Below are 14,838 nucleotides of genomic sequence, written 5' to 3'. Positions count from 1 at the left end.
GTTTGGCTTACCTTTAGATATTGTATCGCCCGAACCTTTCCTTGGTGGAACATTTTTATAGGTTTGTCTAGTAATCTAGCTTTTCGAAAACAAGATTTTCGAAATAAAAAAACATGGATTTTATCCAGAATAAACAAAGTTCGGCTGAAAATAATATATTCGATAATCAACTGAACCTAAATATCTTTTTGGCTATAAACTGGGTTCGGCTGAAAATGTGATATTTCAATATCAACCGAACTACTCTTTTGAAACATAAAAAAAAGAAAACAACAATGATCTGGGTTCTAACACGCGGGTCTAATATCTTATGCAACACTCCAAATGATTCATTTAATACTTGTGGTTTTGATCAACGATCAAAAATTTATGAATCAACAATTAATCGCCGACGAAAAATAAATTCAAAACGGTTTGATAATGATTAAATTAATTTAGGATTGAGAATGATTTTTGATTTTGATTAGTTTACGTTTATATTTTAAATTTAGATGAAAGATATTTAAATAATTTAAAATAATTAAGGTTAACTTAGTAATTCTACCCACTATTAGGACACCCTTTGTAAACCCACCTAGATAGGAAAATGATACTTGTACTCCGAGAACAGGTTTCTTCCGAATAGAACAGACAACCCACCAAACGATAAAGCCCAGTAACAAAAACAAAAAGTCCAAAACCCAAAACCCAACTTCAATCCAAGGACCATAACTACCGTTTATAAACCTACTCTTGTCACACACTATAAACATTCGTTTAAAACCCTAACCCTAATTTATTCCCAGCCGACGAGCTTTCAATCTCTCCTCGCGTCCGCAGCAAAAACCCAAAGAGAAGAACAACTTTCTTCATCCCTAATCTACAATCATGGGTAAATCTCAGCTTCAATCTCTATTCTCCTCCTCCTCTCAATTCTATCATCAGATTTGATTTGATTTTGAATCTGTGTGTTTTCCGAATCTGATAAATCTGTTGTTGTTGATGCAGGTAAGGTTCACGGATCTCTGGCTCGTGCTGGAAAAGTTAGAGGACAAACTCCAAAGGTAGCTAAACAAGACAAGAAGAAGAAGCCTAGAGGCAGAGCTCACAAGAGGATGCAATACAACAGACGTTTCGTTACTGCTGGTAACTTTTCTTCTTCTTCTTCTTCTCTATTCCGTTGATTTTTTTTTGGTTGTTGTTGTTGTTGTTGTTGGTGAGACTCATGTCTGTGAGGATCTTTCTTTGTTTTAATTGATTTATGTCTGTTATTGTTTGAGATTTTTTATGGACTTTGGTGTTTTGGATGTTAAATTGGTTGGATGTTTTCGTAAGAAAACACGGGTTTCAGCTGTAACTGATTTCCAAGCCTTTCAGCTTAAAAGGATTTATTTTATTTTTTGTGTAGAATCTTTCTTTAATAATTGGGGATTTTGAAATTATTGTTTTTCTTTTTGAAGATTTGTAATGTAGATTATATTTTTTTGCATATAATGAGAGAATTGCATTTGGTATTGTAAGAAAGTAGTATTCTTTAAACATAATGAGAGAATGTTACTAGTTTTTGTTGCTGAGATTTTGAATAGTTAAAAGATTAAAATTGGACAATAGCTTATAGAACCCTTGATTTGGTTTTGGGGTCTGCTTACAATGCTTGAAACATTGAATTGCACATTCGTAGTATTGTGTTTAAAGAAGATGCTATTACAAGTTATTTTCCGCCATAAATGATTGGCGATAGAAACAGGGTAAATAAACTGGGTTTAGCGTATTCTTTATGTTTTTGTTCTTACCAGTACCACTTCAGATCATAAGATCTTCCGTGACAAAGAATTGACCTGAAAAATTAGTGGAGTTTTGTAATATTGCTTTACAGTTTTGGATATTCCCATTTGATATTTGGGGAAGGCTCACCGACTTTTGATTGGAAGCTTTTCTATCATAAACAAGTTATTTGACTTAAGTCGTAGACAATGAGGACAATTGGAAATTGTTCCCCCTGATGAATGAAAGGTTTGCACTTTCTTTTCACGAGGGGGTGATATGGGTGGATTTACTGTTTTTGGAACTTTTTTTTGAGTTGTTCAATAAAGTGTGGCATACTTATTGATATGGTCATATTGCATTAGTTTGCTTGCTCAATATACACTTTCAGTCCGTAATTTTGCGTTGGTTAAAACATATTTCCTTTCTGTTTGTCTTTTTTATTGTTGAATTTGTGCAAGATTATGATGTAAATTGCAAGTGATGATAGAACAGACAGGGACATCAGAAATCCTATTTTAGGATATTGAAATGTTGACACGTCTTGGGAATCTCTCTGATGCATTTTCATCAAATAGTTGTGGGTTCTTTAAGGTTAAGCTTACGATGTTTGTTCAATGGATTTGGCTTGTTTTCTGATCATGTTTTGTGTTTCTTGACTAGTGCCAATGATGGTTTTAAATATACTATGAGTTAACAGCTGTGAACACAACTTAGAACTGAGGCACCAGTCACTGAATTTGTTAATGCTCTTTATTGCATGCTTTCTTGGTACTTGATTGTTGTCCGTATTTCATTTTTTCTTCTCTTTGATTATTATTTTGGAATTGAGTCCCTAATTTCTTGTCGCTTTTTGTCTTACCAGTTGTTGGATTTGGCAAGAAGAGAGGACCTAACTCTTCAGAGAAGTAAGCTGGAAACACAATGAGGGAAGGAGTTTAAGGTGTAGAGGATAGCTGTTTTTAGTTTATATGCGGATTTTGTTTTAGTTCGTCCCAGAGGCAAGAATTTTTATGTTATGGGGTTACTCTTTTTGATACTTATTGCTATGGGTCAAAACTTTGTTGAATTCATGTTAACTTCAACTTAAATGGATGTTTAGAAAGAACCAGAATTTATTACATCAGCGTTCCTGTTTGTGTTGAACCACTTTTTTGAATCTGTTTTTTCTTGATCCTGTTTGTGGAAAATCTGTGATTTGAAAATTGTGCAACTGTTCAGAGTTCCTGGAAGTAGGTCCAGTAGCACTCTGAATGACTTCCGTCAGCCTCTGGGTTCATTTTGATTTCCATTTTCAGCATGCATATTTTTTTTTATGGGTTTGTTTCTTTTAGGCAAGGCTGGCAAAATTCTGCAGGTAGTATGTAACATATCTTGCTTTGTTAAATGCCTTGCCAGAGCTGGTATGAACTTGGGTGGTAGAGACAGGTGGCAATAGCGGTAGTTCTGGTATGAACTTGGGTGGTACAGACAACTTGACAGTTGACACAAAAAAGAGACTTCATAATGTTAGGCTTTTTTGTATTTTGCGCAACTTAGTCTTAATCCGCATTACGACATGTTTATGTTGAGTCTAAGCATGGCATTCTTTTAGCTTGACATGTCGTCCGAAAGGTTGGAGTGACATGTGACAAGCATGACTAGGATTCTCTTCTAGCCTCACAAGTTTTTTTTTAAAAGCAAATCAATGTGAGTAAATAGAAGTTGATAATAAGTCATGAAGGTTTAAGTGTCTTGAGTGTTTCTATTTCCTTGTACTACAATCTGTTTTAGTAAGAAGTATATGTAGTGTTCTTCCTACATATGGTACTGTTTTGTGTGTTGTTGAGTATGCTAATACTAGGTTCAAGGTCTGATTTCAACATAAGGTTGTTTTCCACAATGTTTAGGTCTTAATTGTAGAGTTATTGGAGCTGAAATTCCAACACATAACACTTCATTAGCTACATACATATAATGTGGTACACATTTTCAATTTGAAACTAGACTGCCGTGGTATAAGATATAAGACATGAACCATAATAATATAAGAATCAGAACCCTGTCCACCTATTCATCCTCAACAGATGCAGACAACTTCTCAGTCAGTTCCTTGCTCTCTCCAGATTTCTGCACTTGTGACTCAGCAAGTACCATTTTCTTAAATAACTTAGCATCTGTGTGGCAGGAATCAAAGCATGGATCAGTAAGTCAGAAAAAGGTGTGGCAAACAATCTGTAAACATTACTTAACCGAAAACATTACTTAATTGGTAATTCACTTAAAGCGGATATTCTTATACCACCGAAATTCATTGAAGGAATGTTGTTCAAATATTCAAATTCATGATCAAGCATTGCACAACCTAATAGTATGTTTAAGGTTATTTCCACCGAAATTATAGAACTTATCTGATTCCAAAAGGCCAACGGAACACTATGTTCTAATTAACAAAGATGATTCCGACGACAGAAGTTAAGCTATATTCAACTACAAATTTACATTGACTTGGTGAGTTAATATTCCTAATAGGATGAAGACATGAGTTCATAACACCAATGCCAATTTGTTCCCCTAAATTCACTGTTATTTTTTTTGACGATCAAAGGCAGGATTAGCTGTGCAAGACAGCATCCCAACATAAGAAACTGGTATGACCAGTTGAAAAGAGATCTACAGTTAAAAATTCTGTCATCTATTGTTAAAAATTCTGTCAATTCGCTCTCTAAATTCACTGTTATGGTTCAGTAGATTACAAGGAAACTGCTACTGGCATGTCCATTGACAATGATGTACTAAAACCTATGAAGAGACTACACTACAGAGGAGCAATGTTCTGTGATGTATAGAGAAAATAACAGCAGAGAACAATCATAGATTAAAAACAGAATTAAGACTCAAGAGTTCTTTGAAACAGGTGTTGGCTGATGCAAAGCTATGATTTTTGTTTCCTCGCTAGTAAATATGGCGGAAGAAAAGATGGAACAATGCACGCAACCCCTAAACATACAAGCACCAGCACTCCAACCCAGATAGATTTATGTGGGATTCCAAGTAGAAGCTCATCACAAACTGTACACTCCCTCCGTTCCTTTTTAATAGGCTGGTTTTGTTTTTAGAGAAAATTAAGGAAATTAAGAGAACTAATCATTGAAAGTGGTCCTCATGACACTTGTCAATAAAAGAAATGAAGTGAAATGGTACCATGACACTTGTCATCAAAAGAAGTTAAGAGAAAAGTGGTCCCACAAAACTAAAGTAACATTTGACTTTTCCAATTAGGAAACCAGCCTATTTTTTTGAAACATTTATTTTAGGAAACCAGCCTATTAAAAAGGAACGAAGGGAGTATAAAAGATCAATAAACAGCAATAATCAATCACAAGAATTTAGATATTAAAAATGTGTATATGACTATGATACGCTACTTAAATCAAATACTGGAACAAAGTTACGAGATCAAGAGGTATACTAGTATTGAGATGCTGAGCACAGTGCCGTTATAGATCTAGTGGTTCTCAATTTTTACAGGTCGCGAGTAATGGTCTCTAGACTTGGTACAGACAATAGCTTTTTCTGGACCTGGATCAAATTTACTCTACACATGCGCCAGAGTGTCTGCCTTCAAGTTATGCAAATAAGCTTGAGAGATCGCTCTGATGTTGATTATGGAATAAAAGACAAGTTGTACATGATCCTCAACATTTGCAAAACTCAAGATTGATTCATGGATCCACAATACTGTATATGCGTTCTAAAACACATATGTTAAGTTGAGAAGATCAATTTACTAATGTAGCAAAATGTGTACATCCAAAAAAAGAACAAAAATGAAAAAGGGTTCTGCTTATATGATACTATCAGAGCAGCTAGAGTGGAAATGACCCTCAAATAAGGTCCATATCAAAGGGTCTATCTCAGATCTTTTCAGTTAATTATGCGGAGTTTTGTTACACAGGCAACAGAAGGGCAAATAAGACTTGAGGATATTTGCAATTTCATAGGTCATGACTATCTTGATTAAACTAATTTACAGCCAGATGCTTGAATTTATGCAGTGGAATTGGTTATTGTAGTATAATGAGGATATAACACAGAATAACTAGAGCAGTAAACAAGAGAAACTGGGGGTACCTATATCAAATAAGACGAGCTCCCTCTCCTTTACGCCAGGAATGGCAACTACTCCAGCAGGCTCCACAGATACAAGAACATATTTCTCACTTTGGTCCAACCTCTGCAACAAATAATACTTCAAAAACTGCAATAAAAGTCATACTTTCTCAACTGTTACTGCAATTACTATCGAACCTGGTGGTTAGGAATATCATTACTGTCAGTTTTAAAAATCAGTTTCTCTGTGTTGAGTAATCTTCTATTCCAGTTGTGCCCAATATCTGATTTGTCTCTTATCAGTTGAATGGAAAAGCTGGAGGGAATCTGTTATTCAACAGTTCCAGTGAATTTCCATGAAGAAAATTCTGAAAATTTTTTTACTTTAAAAGGAGGAGTATACATACAGAAGCTGGATATGATATCTTCACTTCATACCAAGTAGATGATTCGAGTCCATTTAATCGGTATAGGCGAGAACCCATTTGCAGAGGTAAGGTTTCACGCTGTAGCTCCTCCCCAACATTCAACACTTTGCTATCCGTCCTGCAAGTTATTGCTCAAATACAAGTAGCACTGGACCAAAGACCCATGTGATCAAATTCCATCTAAGCTACAAAACCATATGATATACTTCAGTGATTTGGAAGTGAAAGCGCATGCTAAATCTATAAATTCTCATCTTTTGCCAGAGAGCACACCGTAAGTCTAGGTAGACCACGAAATATGATATCCTGGATCTTCTTTTCTTTCTTAACTTGGTTTTGGACACCAAAAGTAATATATTCGAAGAATTACGAATGAAATGATATTGCAACATGTAATGAATCCTATAAATGTACAATTCCAAAACATCTTGCATGACTTCTATCTATATTACGAATGAAATGATATTTTGTAAGCGGCACACAATTTTTACTGTCAAGGAAAATTTGTTCCGCCACCAAAAGAAAATACACAGCTAGCATACATACATGATGGTACTACTTTTCCCTCCATTAATGTCTCAAATCTAAATTCCAAAACATCTTGCGTGACTTCTATATAAACAGAACAAGACCTATAAAGTGTATTGAATCCCAACAAAAATACAAACACTCACATATTTACTTGGTCAAGAGATACAGCCCCGATAACAGAAGCACAAATGTATAGCAGAATCAGGTTATAAACTGACAATCGACCCATTGTAGTAGTATGTTTGAGCATACTTCCAGCTGCCCCAGCTAGGTTTATCCAAAGGGAAAAAAAAAACAAACCAATTAGACAATTGCATTCATAAATTTCAGTGATCAAAAAATTGACCAAACTATAAGTATAACCAAAATCATAATCTCATGGAAAGAACTGTGGGTTTTGGAGTTTCAATTGTACCCGCTGACTATATACAATTTGGAGCGTCTTCATTCCCCAGCTACCAACAAATCACCAAATACTCCTCTCAAACAAAACATTTTGATTTGAAATTTCTTATCCATACCGAATTCGTTGAAATTTTTTATCAAACACACCTCGAGCAACAAAGTTTTTCTTATGTAATTTCCCCTCTCTCTCGGTACTACTAGATTATCGCACGCGGTGGGGGGCCGACCGAAAAGAAAGAAAGACACAACTAAAAACCAACACAAGTGATAACACCTGCGAAAAATAGAATAATTTGAAAACACAATTTACCTATTTAAAAATGTAAACAATGATGTAAGGCAACCACTGAACAATAATCTAAGGCAACCACTGAACTAAAGCTTTACACTCACACAAATTCGTCTGCTTCTTCGAACTCCATAATGTAATTTTGAGAATCAGATAAGATGCTACCGTCATTCAAATAAAATAATAACGATATTGTCTCACATGGGTTTGAAAGGTCAGTCAATTATCTACTGGGACCTTGACATCGCAGTCTCACATGATTCTTGCTCCCAGAAATATGACTCGTACAATCCTTAAACTACAATCACATGATTCTTGCTCCCAGAAATTTATTTTTCATGGAAAGATATGTGCAGTCACACTGAGCATAGATAATGAAGTTGCACCAAAGATCTGTTCTGTATATTTTAATACTTGAAAAGAAGATCTGAATTCAACATTAAACAGCAGTGGCATGAAGAGTAAATGCGATGTATGAATTCAACTCTCTTATCATAATCTCATTGGCTATTTCACCACCATGGTAACCAATATTATTCTCTTGTTTCAATTTAAACGATGATACTCTTGAAATGGTAAACAACGAACATAATCCACAGCTAAAATCATAAAATAATATGTTGAGTTCATCATACCAACAGCAGCAACAGTAGCTCAAGTAAACAAAAGGGATTTTTGTTTATGTGGCCTTAAATTCTAGCACTAGTAAGTCAAATAATAGAGATCCACTACTGTTTGGTAAATGCTAATTAAGAGTTTGAGACTGCATTAGTGCTAATTAACTGAATTGTTGTGTACAAAAGCATCCTATCCTCTAGATTTGCAGGGCATAGAGGAACATAAATAGGTAAAGGACTGTAAAGCCAAGTAAAAGAAAATGAACCTGATATTTAGTCAAACATCTCCTGATAGCATGAGTCTTCTTGGTCTTGTTTGCATCTTTCAAGTGCAGACCTCTACTTCTGAGAGATCACAGCAAGCACTGCTAATTAATAGCCTAACCACCTTGCTGCATCCAAACATATAACAGCCAAGTTATTTCACTCATCTTCCATTTTGTTTGTGCATAGAGGTTCCAATGTGTAATGCGCTTCAATAAACCATAAATACAGAAACTATTTTACGAACCCATTACTATAATTTATCTTGTAAACAAAACCCACTAATCAAAATCCCTTTTAGGATCCTTAAACTCCAACAAATTTCAAGGCACTTCAATAAGGCATTTTATCAAATAGTTGTTGAGCATTGTACGGAAATGTATGTTTTCAAAATAGGTCAGATAAATTATAACCTAGAATGAATATCAGTAAACATTATTTCATCAATCATGATTGTTATATGGATAAGCTATGCAAACAAACTATACATGATCATCTCTATAATTACAGGTGGTTTTTTGGTAAGATACACAAAAGATCGAAGTATAGACACAATGGAAATGAAGGTTAGAAAAACGAAATAGTTTTAAAGATGAAGAACACATACCACAAAACGTTTGTAGCCTACTTGTATCACTGAAATTTGGAAGGAGGAAGAATTCTGTAAATTTTGATTGTACAGAATTGTTATATCCGTGGGTGCTGATAACCGGGTCGGGTTGAAAAACTGTATCCATTACCCGTCATCTTCTAAACCGCGAATAAATCCGAGTCACACACATACAGTGTTGCTCTGTTTTTGTAGGAAGAAACAAGTTGTTCAACCATAGATTTTGTCGAAATAGGCTGAACAAAAAGAATGAATCAATAAAATGGAGACCCCGGGTTTATAGTTGTACTTAAGTCCCACTTGGTTTAGAAAAATGAAGTTGCGAGGGTATATAATCCTGAGAAATGGGAAGTTTGGACACGACCTTACTTGAACAGGATCTGTTCTATAGGCCTGTACCTCGACATCCCTGTGTTCTACGGAGACAGGAAACGCAGTCTGGTTGATGAACCATGACCGCACGACTGGAGAGTGATCAATGGGTTGCACAGGCCTATGATGTAGGCCTTGTGGTTGTAGATGATCGTTCTCAGCGTGTTTTCGGACTGCTGTGGTGGTCGTGCGGTTGTCTGACAGACTCCCCCAGCCCCAACATTTTTTTGTGTTTTCCTTCTCTCGACTTTTTTTTTTATTTTTATGGTGGCATGTAATTCCGTAATGAATTAAGTTTCAGATTACCTTACACCAGTTGTGCAATACATTTCAATCCCATGCCTCGTATAGTTGCAGCATAAGCCGCAATCATGGAACACTTCCCAGAGCATAAAGCTTTCTTGGTTAGGGATGGACTTGCGCCACTGAAACTTCTCAAAATTGCATTCTGACAGTAACTCATAGCATCTGTTGGTGCTGAAATTATACATTATCCTGATCTCATCATCTCCATCTCCAAGGACTAGAACTCTACCCAAATCCCTTGTAAGCAAATCCCGTCCTATACGTGCATTAGCATCAAAGTTTTCTCGAAAAGTAGCCTGCCACTTCATGAACTAAAAAAACTTGGAAAAGAAGGCAATTAATATTAATCGGGTACTGCCAATACAAAACACGTCAGGCACAATATTGAAGAATTAGAACATGGCAATACGGCATAGACAAGGAATGGACTTTTCGGCCCTAATTTGGTGTTTGCAGTCTTTGTCATATTTTATCTCGCAAGAGGAGTACTAAATATACGCTTGACAATAAACTCTGAAAGAACTTCCGAGTCAAATGTGGTAAATAGCACAATGGCGGAATTGGAACGGAAGCAAAATATAAATCGGGTTGGATAACTCAATACTGCAAACATTAAACAAGTTAGGCACAATATGGATTCTATAAAGAGGGCTAGCCTGCTCGGTTATTTCAAAAAGTAGAAAAAGACATTGAAGGACGGACGGATTTTTCAGCGTGAGTAATCTTGGGGTAAATTAGTCCCATATTGGACGATGCAATTTCGAATTTCTTGTATGTATTGTCATAGGTTTGCAATCTTGATGGCCAATTGGCAATGGATTGGATGCTCATTCTAACAGTCCTACATGGGCTATCAGCCATTTGCAAAAGCATTATATCACAAGTGTGTGGTGGATAGCTGCTGATTGTAGCTAGCTTAGCTTTGCCGAGTGGTTTTTTTACTCTTGTAACTTTAGTCGCTAAAGCTATTTTTTTACCTTCGAATAAAAAAAAGGGGATTTTAATAAAATGCCACACTTCCAATTTCATGTTTAAGAAAGTGCCACCGTTTTTTTCAGAATTTATTTAATGCCACACATTTGACTTTTTCCGTCCAAAAAACTGTTGACATCAGTTAGTGCATAGGTGACAGTTATAAAGTTTAGTAAAAGACATCTACACCCTCGAACCATCTCACTATAACTGAGTTAAACCACATAACGAGTCAATAACGAGTTAAATCGTGAGTCGGAGCTAAATCAATACAATTCCAAAGATGATTTCAAATAATGTCCAATTACGTCAAAGCAACTGAAAAAACTCTCGTCGGTGGCAGGGCTATGCAGTCAAAAGATGTGAAATGCTAACATGAAAAGAGAACATACTGATAAGCACATAAGTCCATCCGGCAGATGAGAAATTTTTGTCACTAGATTGAAGTACAACTCTCTAATAACCGATATCCGTAAATGCAGTTGCTCAATTTCTCAATCGATATTGCACTCCAAACCAATTTTGATCCACGTCCAGAAGTCGCAAACAGCCAGCCGCGATCTCATATCTCAATTTGCCGTAGTCTTCATTCTCGTCTTCAATTCGCTAAAACCCTCAAATCTATTGATGTTGTTGTCACTGCTACCACAAGCAGTTGCAATTCTCTATCAAGGCCAAGTTGCGCATTCCCGGTTCATTGAGTTCAGATGTTCCACTAGTTGCAATTGTTGTAGTGAACATCATCTCCGTTTAACTTCAAAACACTATATGAATCTCGACCAACAACCCCCAAAAACCCAATCTGATTCGTAAATTGCATCATGGCCATGGACGAACTGCAACTTCTATGAAATTGAACGAACCCTTCATTAATCTGACAAGCCATGAAGAATTTGATTAGGCATGACGAAACCTAATCCCTGTAAATAACCGTAATGGTTTGCATCACAGAAAAGGCTGAGGGGGAGGAGGGGAATTAGGAGATTTTACAATGGAGGGAAGAAAATAGGAAAAAATGGATTGATCAAAGAAACCCAATTCCTTCACTAGTCCTGAATAGCCTACAAAATCGTTGGAGCTTAATTTTATTCTCGTTGAGTACCCATTGAGACATGGATCATGGTTGCACGAAACTGAAGCATATATCTGGGGAATTCTATCGAGCACTTGACCTGCGACTTGTAAACTGATGTTAGTTTGCAACTTGAAGACCAAAACCAATTACTTCCATGCAGAGATTTCACATTTAATCAAAAACCCATATATTTCTAATCATTGATAATCTCAGTAACATCTTAATTTCCTCCATCTATCAATTTAATCAATGGAAACAACGACTTATCCTGAAAATTGGTCGACTGGATATGAAGCTTCAGAACCTGGTTACAGAGATTAAGTGAATTGAGAATTCGAAATCTGATTTTTGAAGTTTTAGAACCTGGTTGGTGCATAAGTTCTGAGATTTGAGTTTCTTCTATTTTCACTTCTCGTGATAGATGGGAACCATCTTCTAATGAAGACGAATCTACACTCATGAGTTTTATGAAGAACATATGGTTGAACAAACTTATAATGAGTAATATTCAATTGAAGCTGATAAAGATCATTGAAATCTATACGGACAACAGCAGTAGTAGAGAGGAGGTGTGGCAAGTTGTTCGTTTATTGGTGAGTGATTGTGATATGTATAACAGGATTTGCAAGGGTAAGTATGTAAAATACAACAGATTTTCTTGACCTAGTCAACAAAAAAGACCAAACATGTGGCTCCTAACGGATTGGCTAACGGTATTGGCATTTAATAAATTTTGAAAAAAACGGTGGCACTTTATTAAACCGGAAAACCAAAGTGTGTCATTTTGTTAAAATTCCCTAAAAAAAGAAAAGGTGCAAATTAAACAATGGGCTATTCTTTTACTTTCGTATAAGTGAAAAATTGCTCGGTAGTTTTGTATAAGAGCAGTGAAAAACGAAAGAGCAACCACGTGAACATTAATAACATGGTAGTTGTTGCTGCAGCCTCTGCAAGGACCAAAAGTGCAACCACGAAATTGCTTAGTTACAGTGGTTCCAGAACTGCCGCAATCAATGCACATGAGAAGGCAGATATTGGAACACCGAGCAGGGAGAATTTGGAGAAAGGCGTTACTGGTGTTTGATGACCAGGGAAGAGACATCATATGCATGGCTTGGGAAAGCTCCATTGACTGTCTTGGGTAGTAATCATATGTAATGAAAGTGGTGATCCTCTTACCATTGGGATGCTGTTTCTGTTTTGAAATCTAAGCATTTAATTGTTGCAATTTGGTACATTCTTTGGATTTTAATAACCGAGACAAAATCAGTGTTTCCAGTATATGTACATGTAGACATGTAGAATGTGTAAAGTAAGTAGCACTACTAGTATAAACATATATCTTGCCTCGTTAAATGCCTTCCGGGAGAGCTGGTTTACGAACTTGGGTGTATAGGCTGCATAGCAAGCAATAATGTAAGAAAATATAGCTAGCTCCGTCATGATGTCAGTAACCGAAATCGAGCTCTCACCCTACAATGAGGTACCAAAACCTATGAAGGGACTCATAATCTAAGACATTTCAGAGGAGCCCAAGTCCAATGTTGTGTGATGTATAGAGAAAATTGAGAGCAGAACAAAACAATCTGATTACAAGCAGAATTTTAGACTTCTTTGAAACATGTGTCAGCTGATTGAAAACGGGAAGTTTTGGACACGACCTTACTTGAACAGGATCTGTTCTATAGGCTGGTACCTCGACATCCTGGTGTTCTACGGAGACAGGAACCACAGTCTGGTTGATGAACCATGACCGCACGACCAGAGCGTGATTAATGGTGTGCAGGCCTATGATGTAGGCCATGTGGCTGTGGTGGTCGTGCGGTTGTCTGACAGACTCCCCCAACATTTTTTGTTTTTGCCTTCCCTTGGTTTTATTTTATGGTGGCTCTACCGATGCATCCAGCTTGAATTAAAAAGGGCTATATTAAAACTAACCACCGTTGACCATCCACAAATTTAAAGACATCTGTGTCACACAGCACTAGAGTACAATGGTCTCTTTCACTAGCATAATAAGAGCATCTCCAATGTTAGAGGTAAAGGTCATCCTATGTGGAGATGTTATTTATACCTTTTGTTTGTGGGTCATTCACTACATGACAAAAAAAAATAAAAATAACACTCTCTACCTAATTTTCATCTCCAATCTACAAGGTACTATCTTACACTTTTTAATTAAATTAACTGACAAAAGATGATGTGGACTTAAGACCTAGGGTCATGAAGAAAGTCTTATTTCCACCTTGTCCTTTACCCCCAATAAGCCATGTCATCTTTTTCTATGACCCCCACCCTTGCATTGGAGATAAAACTTTGGTGCAAAAAGTCTTAAATCCTAGGTGTCATACTAATTTAAGACCTTTACCCCTTATATTGGAGATGCTCGAACTTATTTCTCCCTCCAAAGACACCGCTGTTTCGTTGATTCCAAATGTTCCATGGAATTACGTAATGAATTAAGTTCCAGATTACTCTACACATGCCATGCAATTCAATCCCATGCCTCATATAGTTGCAGCACTGTTCTTGGAATCGGCAACAGAAAGCTTTCATAAAGAGATCGCAAAATAAATAGAGAAAAAAGAAAAGTGGACCGATAAGTTTCCTGTCATCCCGTGTTTGCTGTACCGTAGTTAGAGAATCCTTATTTAGATTTCCCAACCTATGATGCAGTAGTAATGTATTTTTTATTGTCCCACAACAACGGAAAAAGGTTTAAAAACCCGTTTTATAATTGCATTAGGATTGACAACACATCCCAATTAACATTGAGTTGGATGCCAGAGTCTTATAATCCTACCTGGGTTATTAGCAAGAAAAAGGTTTAAAAACCGGTTTTGTAATTGCATTAGGATTGACAACATATCGCCAATTAGCAGTGAGTTGGATGCCAGAGTCTTATAATCCTACCTGGGTTATTAGTAAGAAAAATTATGGAAAAAGTATCATTATTGTTCTTCTTCATTTACATTAAAAAAGAAGAAGGTATAGCTGTAGCCTGTTTGGGCCTCTCCACTCATTGCTAATTGGTTTATATTTTTTAATCTCCACATCTTTTGCCAGTCCATGATGTACGTGGACTGTGCAGCTATAAATGATCGTTCTCATATGGTTCCTTGGATGGAGATTAA

The 14,838-nt window shown here is 36.3% G+C and overlaps 2 protein-coding genes, 3 non-coding genes and 1 pseudogene across 7 annotated transcripts; 5 read left to right on the top strand and 1 right to left on the bottom strand.

Moving 5' to 3' along the window:
• The first annotated feature begins 732 nt into the window (after positions 1–732).
• LOC113295816 (40S ribosomal protein S30) lies at positions 733–2,902 on the top strand. The gene is made up of 3 exons (XM_026544146.1): positions 733–871; positions 988–1,125; positions 2,609–2,902. Exons 1-3 carry the CDS (start codon positions 868–870, stop codon positions 2,653–2,655), a joined length of 189 nt encoding a protein of 62 aa, XP_026399931.1. The 5' UTR covers positions 733–867; the 3' UTR covers positions 2,656–2,902.
• Positions 2,217–2,309, top strand: LOC113300867. The gene has a single exon (XR_003335974.1). It is a non-coding gene; the product is annotated as a small nucleolar RNA R44/J54/Z268 family (small nucleolar RNA).
• LOC113300851 lies at positions 2,403–2,474 on the top strand. Its single transcript, XR_003335960.1, has one exon. It is a non-coding gene; the product is annotated as a small nucleolar RNA Z267 (small nucleolar RNA).
• A 474-nt stretch (positions 2,903–3,376) lies between the features above and the next one.
• LOC113295815 lies at positions 3,377–9,031 on the bottom strand. 3 transcript variants are annotated; one of them, XM_026544144.1, is made up of 8 exons: positions 8,977–9,031; positions 8,372–8,497; positions 7,210–7,473; positions 6,938–7,061; positions 6,243–6,381; positions 6,034–6,162; positions 5,857–5,959; positions 3,377–3,899 (listed from the first exon to the last, which is right to left on the bottom strand). In XM_026544144.1, exons 4-8 carry the CDS (start codon positions 7,042–7,044, stop codon positions 3,793–3,795), a joined length of 585 nt encoding a protein of 194 aa, XP_026399929.1. In that variant the 5' UTR covers positions 7,045–7,061; positions 7,210–7,473; positions 8,372–8,497; positions 8,977–9,031; the 3' UTR covers positions 3,377–3,792. The 3 variants fall into 3 exon arrangements, with proteins under 3 accessions (XP_026399929.1, XP_026399927.1, XP_026399930.1); XM_026544142.1 differs by lacking the exon at positions 7,210–7,473; XM_026544145.1 differs by lacking the exons at positions 6,034–6,162; positions 7,210–7,473.
• Positions 9,032–9,338: 307 nt separating this feature from the next.
• Positions 9,339–9,558, top strand: LOC113300920. The gene has a single exon (XR_003336016.1). It is a non-coding gene; the product is annotated as a small nucleolar RNA U3 (small nucleolar RNA).
• A 3,802-nt stretch (positions 9,559–13,360) lies between these two features.
• On the top strand, positions 13,361–13,543 carry LOC113300922 (annotated as a pseudogene).
• The last annotated feature ends 1,295 nt before the right edge of the window (positions 13,544–14,838 follow it).

Source organism: Papaver somniferum, chromosome 7, assembly GCF_003573695.1.
Source record: "Papaver somniferum cultivar HN1 chromosome 7, ASM357369v1, whole genome shotgun sequence".
NCBI lineage: Eukaryota > Viridiplantae > Streptophyta > Magnoliopsida > Ranunculales > Papaveraceae > Papaver > Papaver somniferum.
The sequence above is the reverse complement of the archived record's forward strand: the minus strand, read 5'-3'. Positions and strand labels throughout refer to the sequence as shown.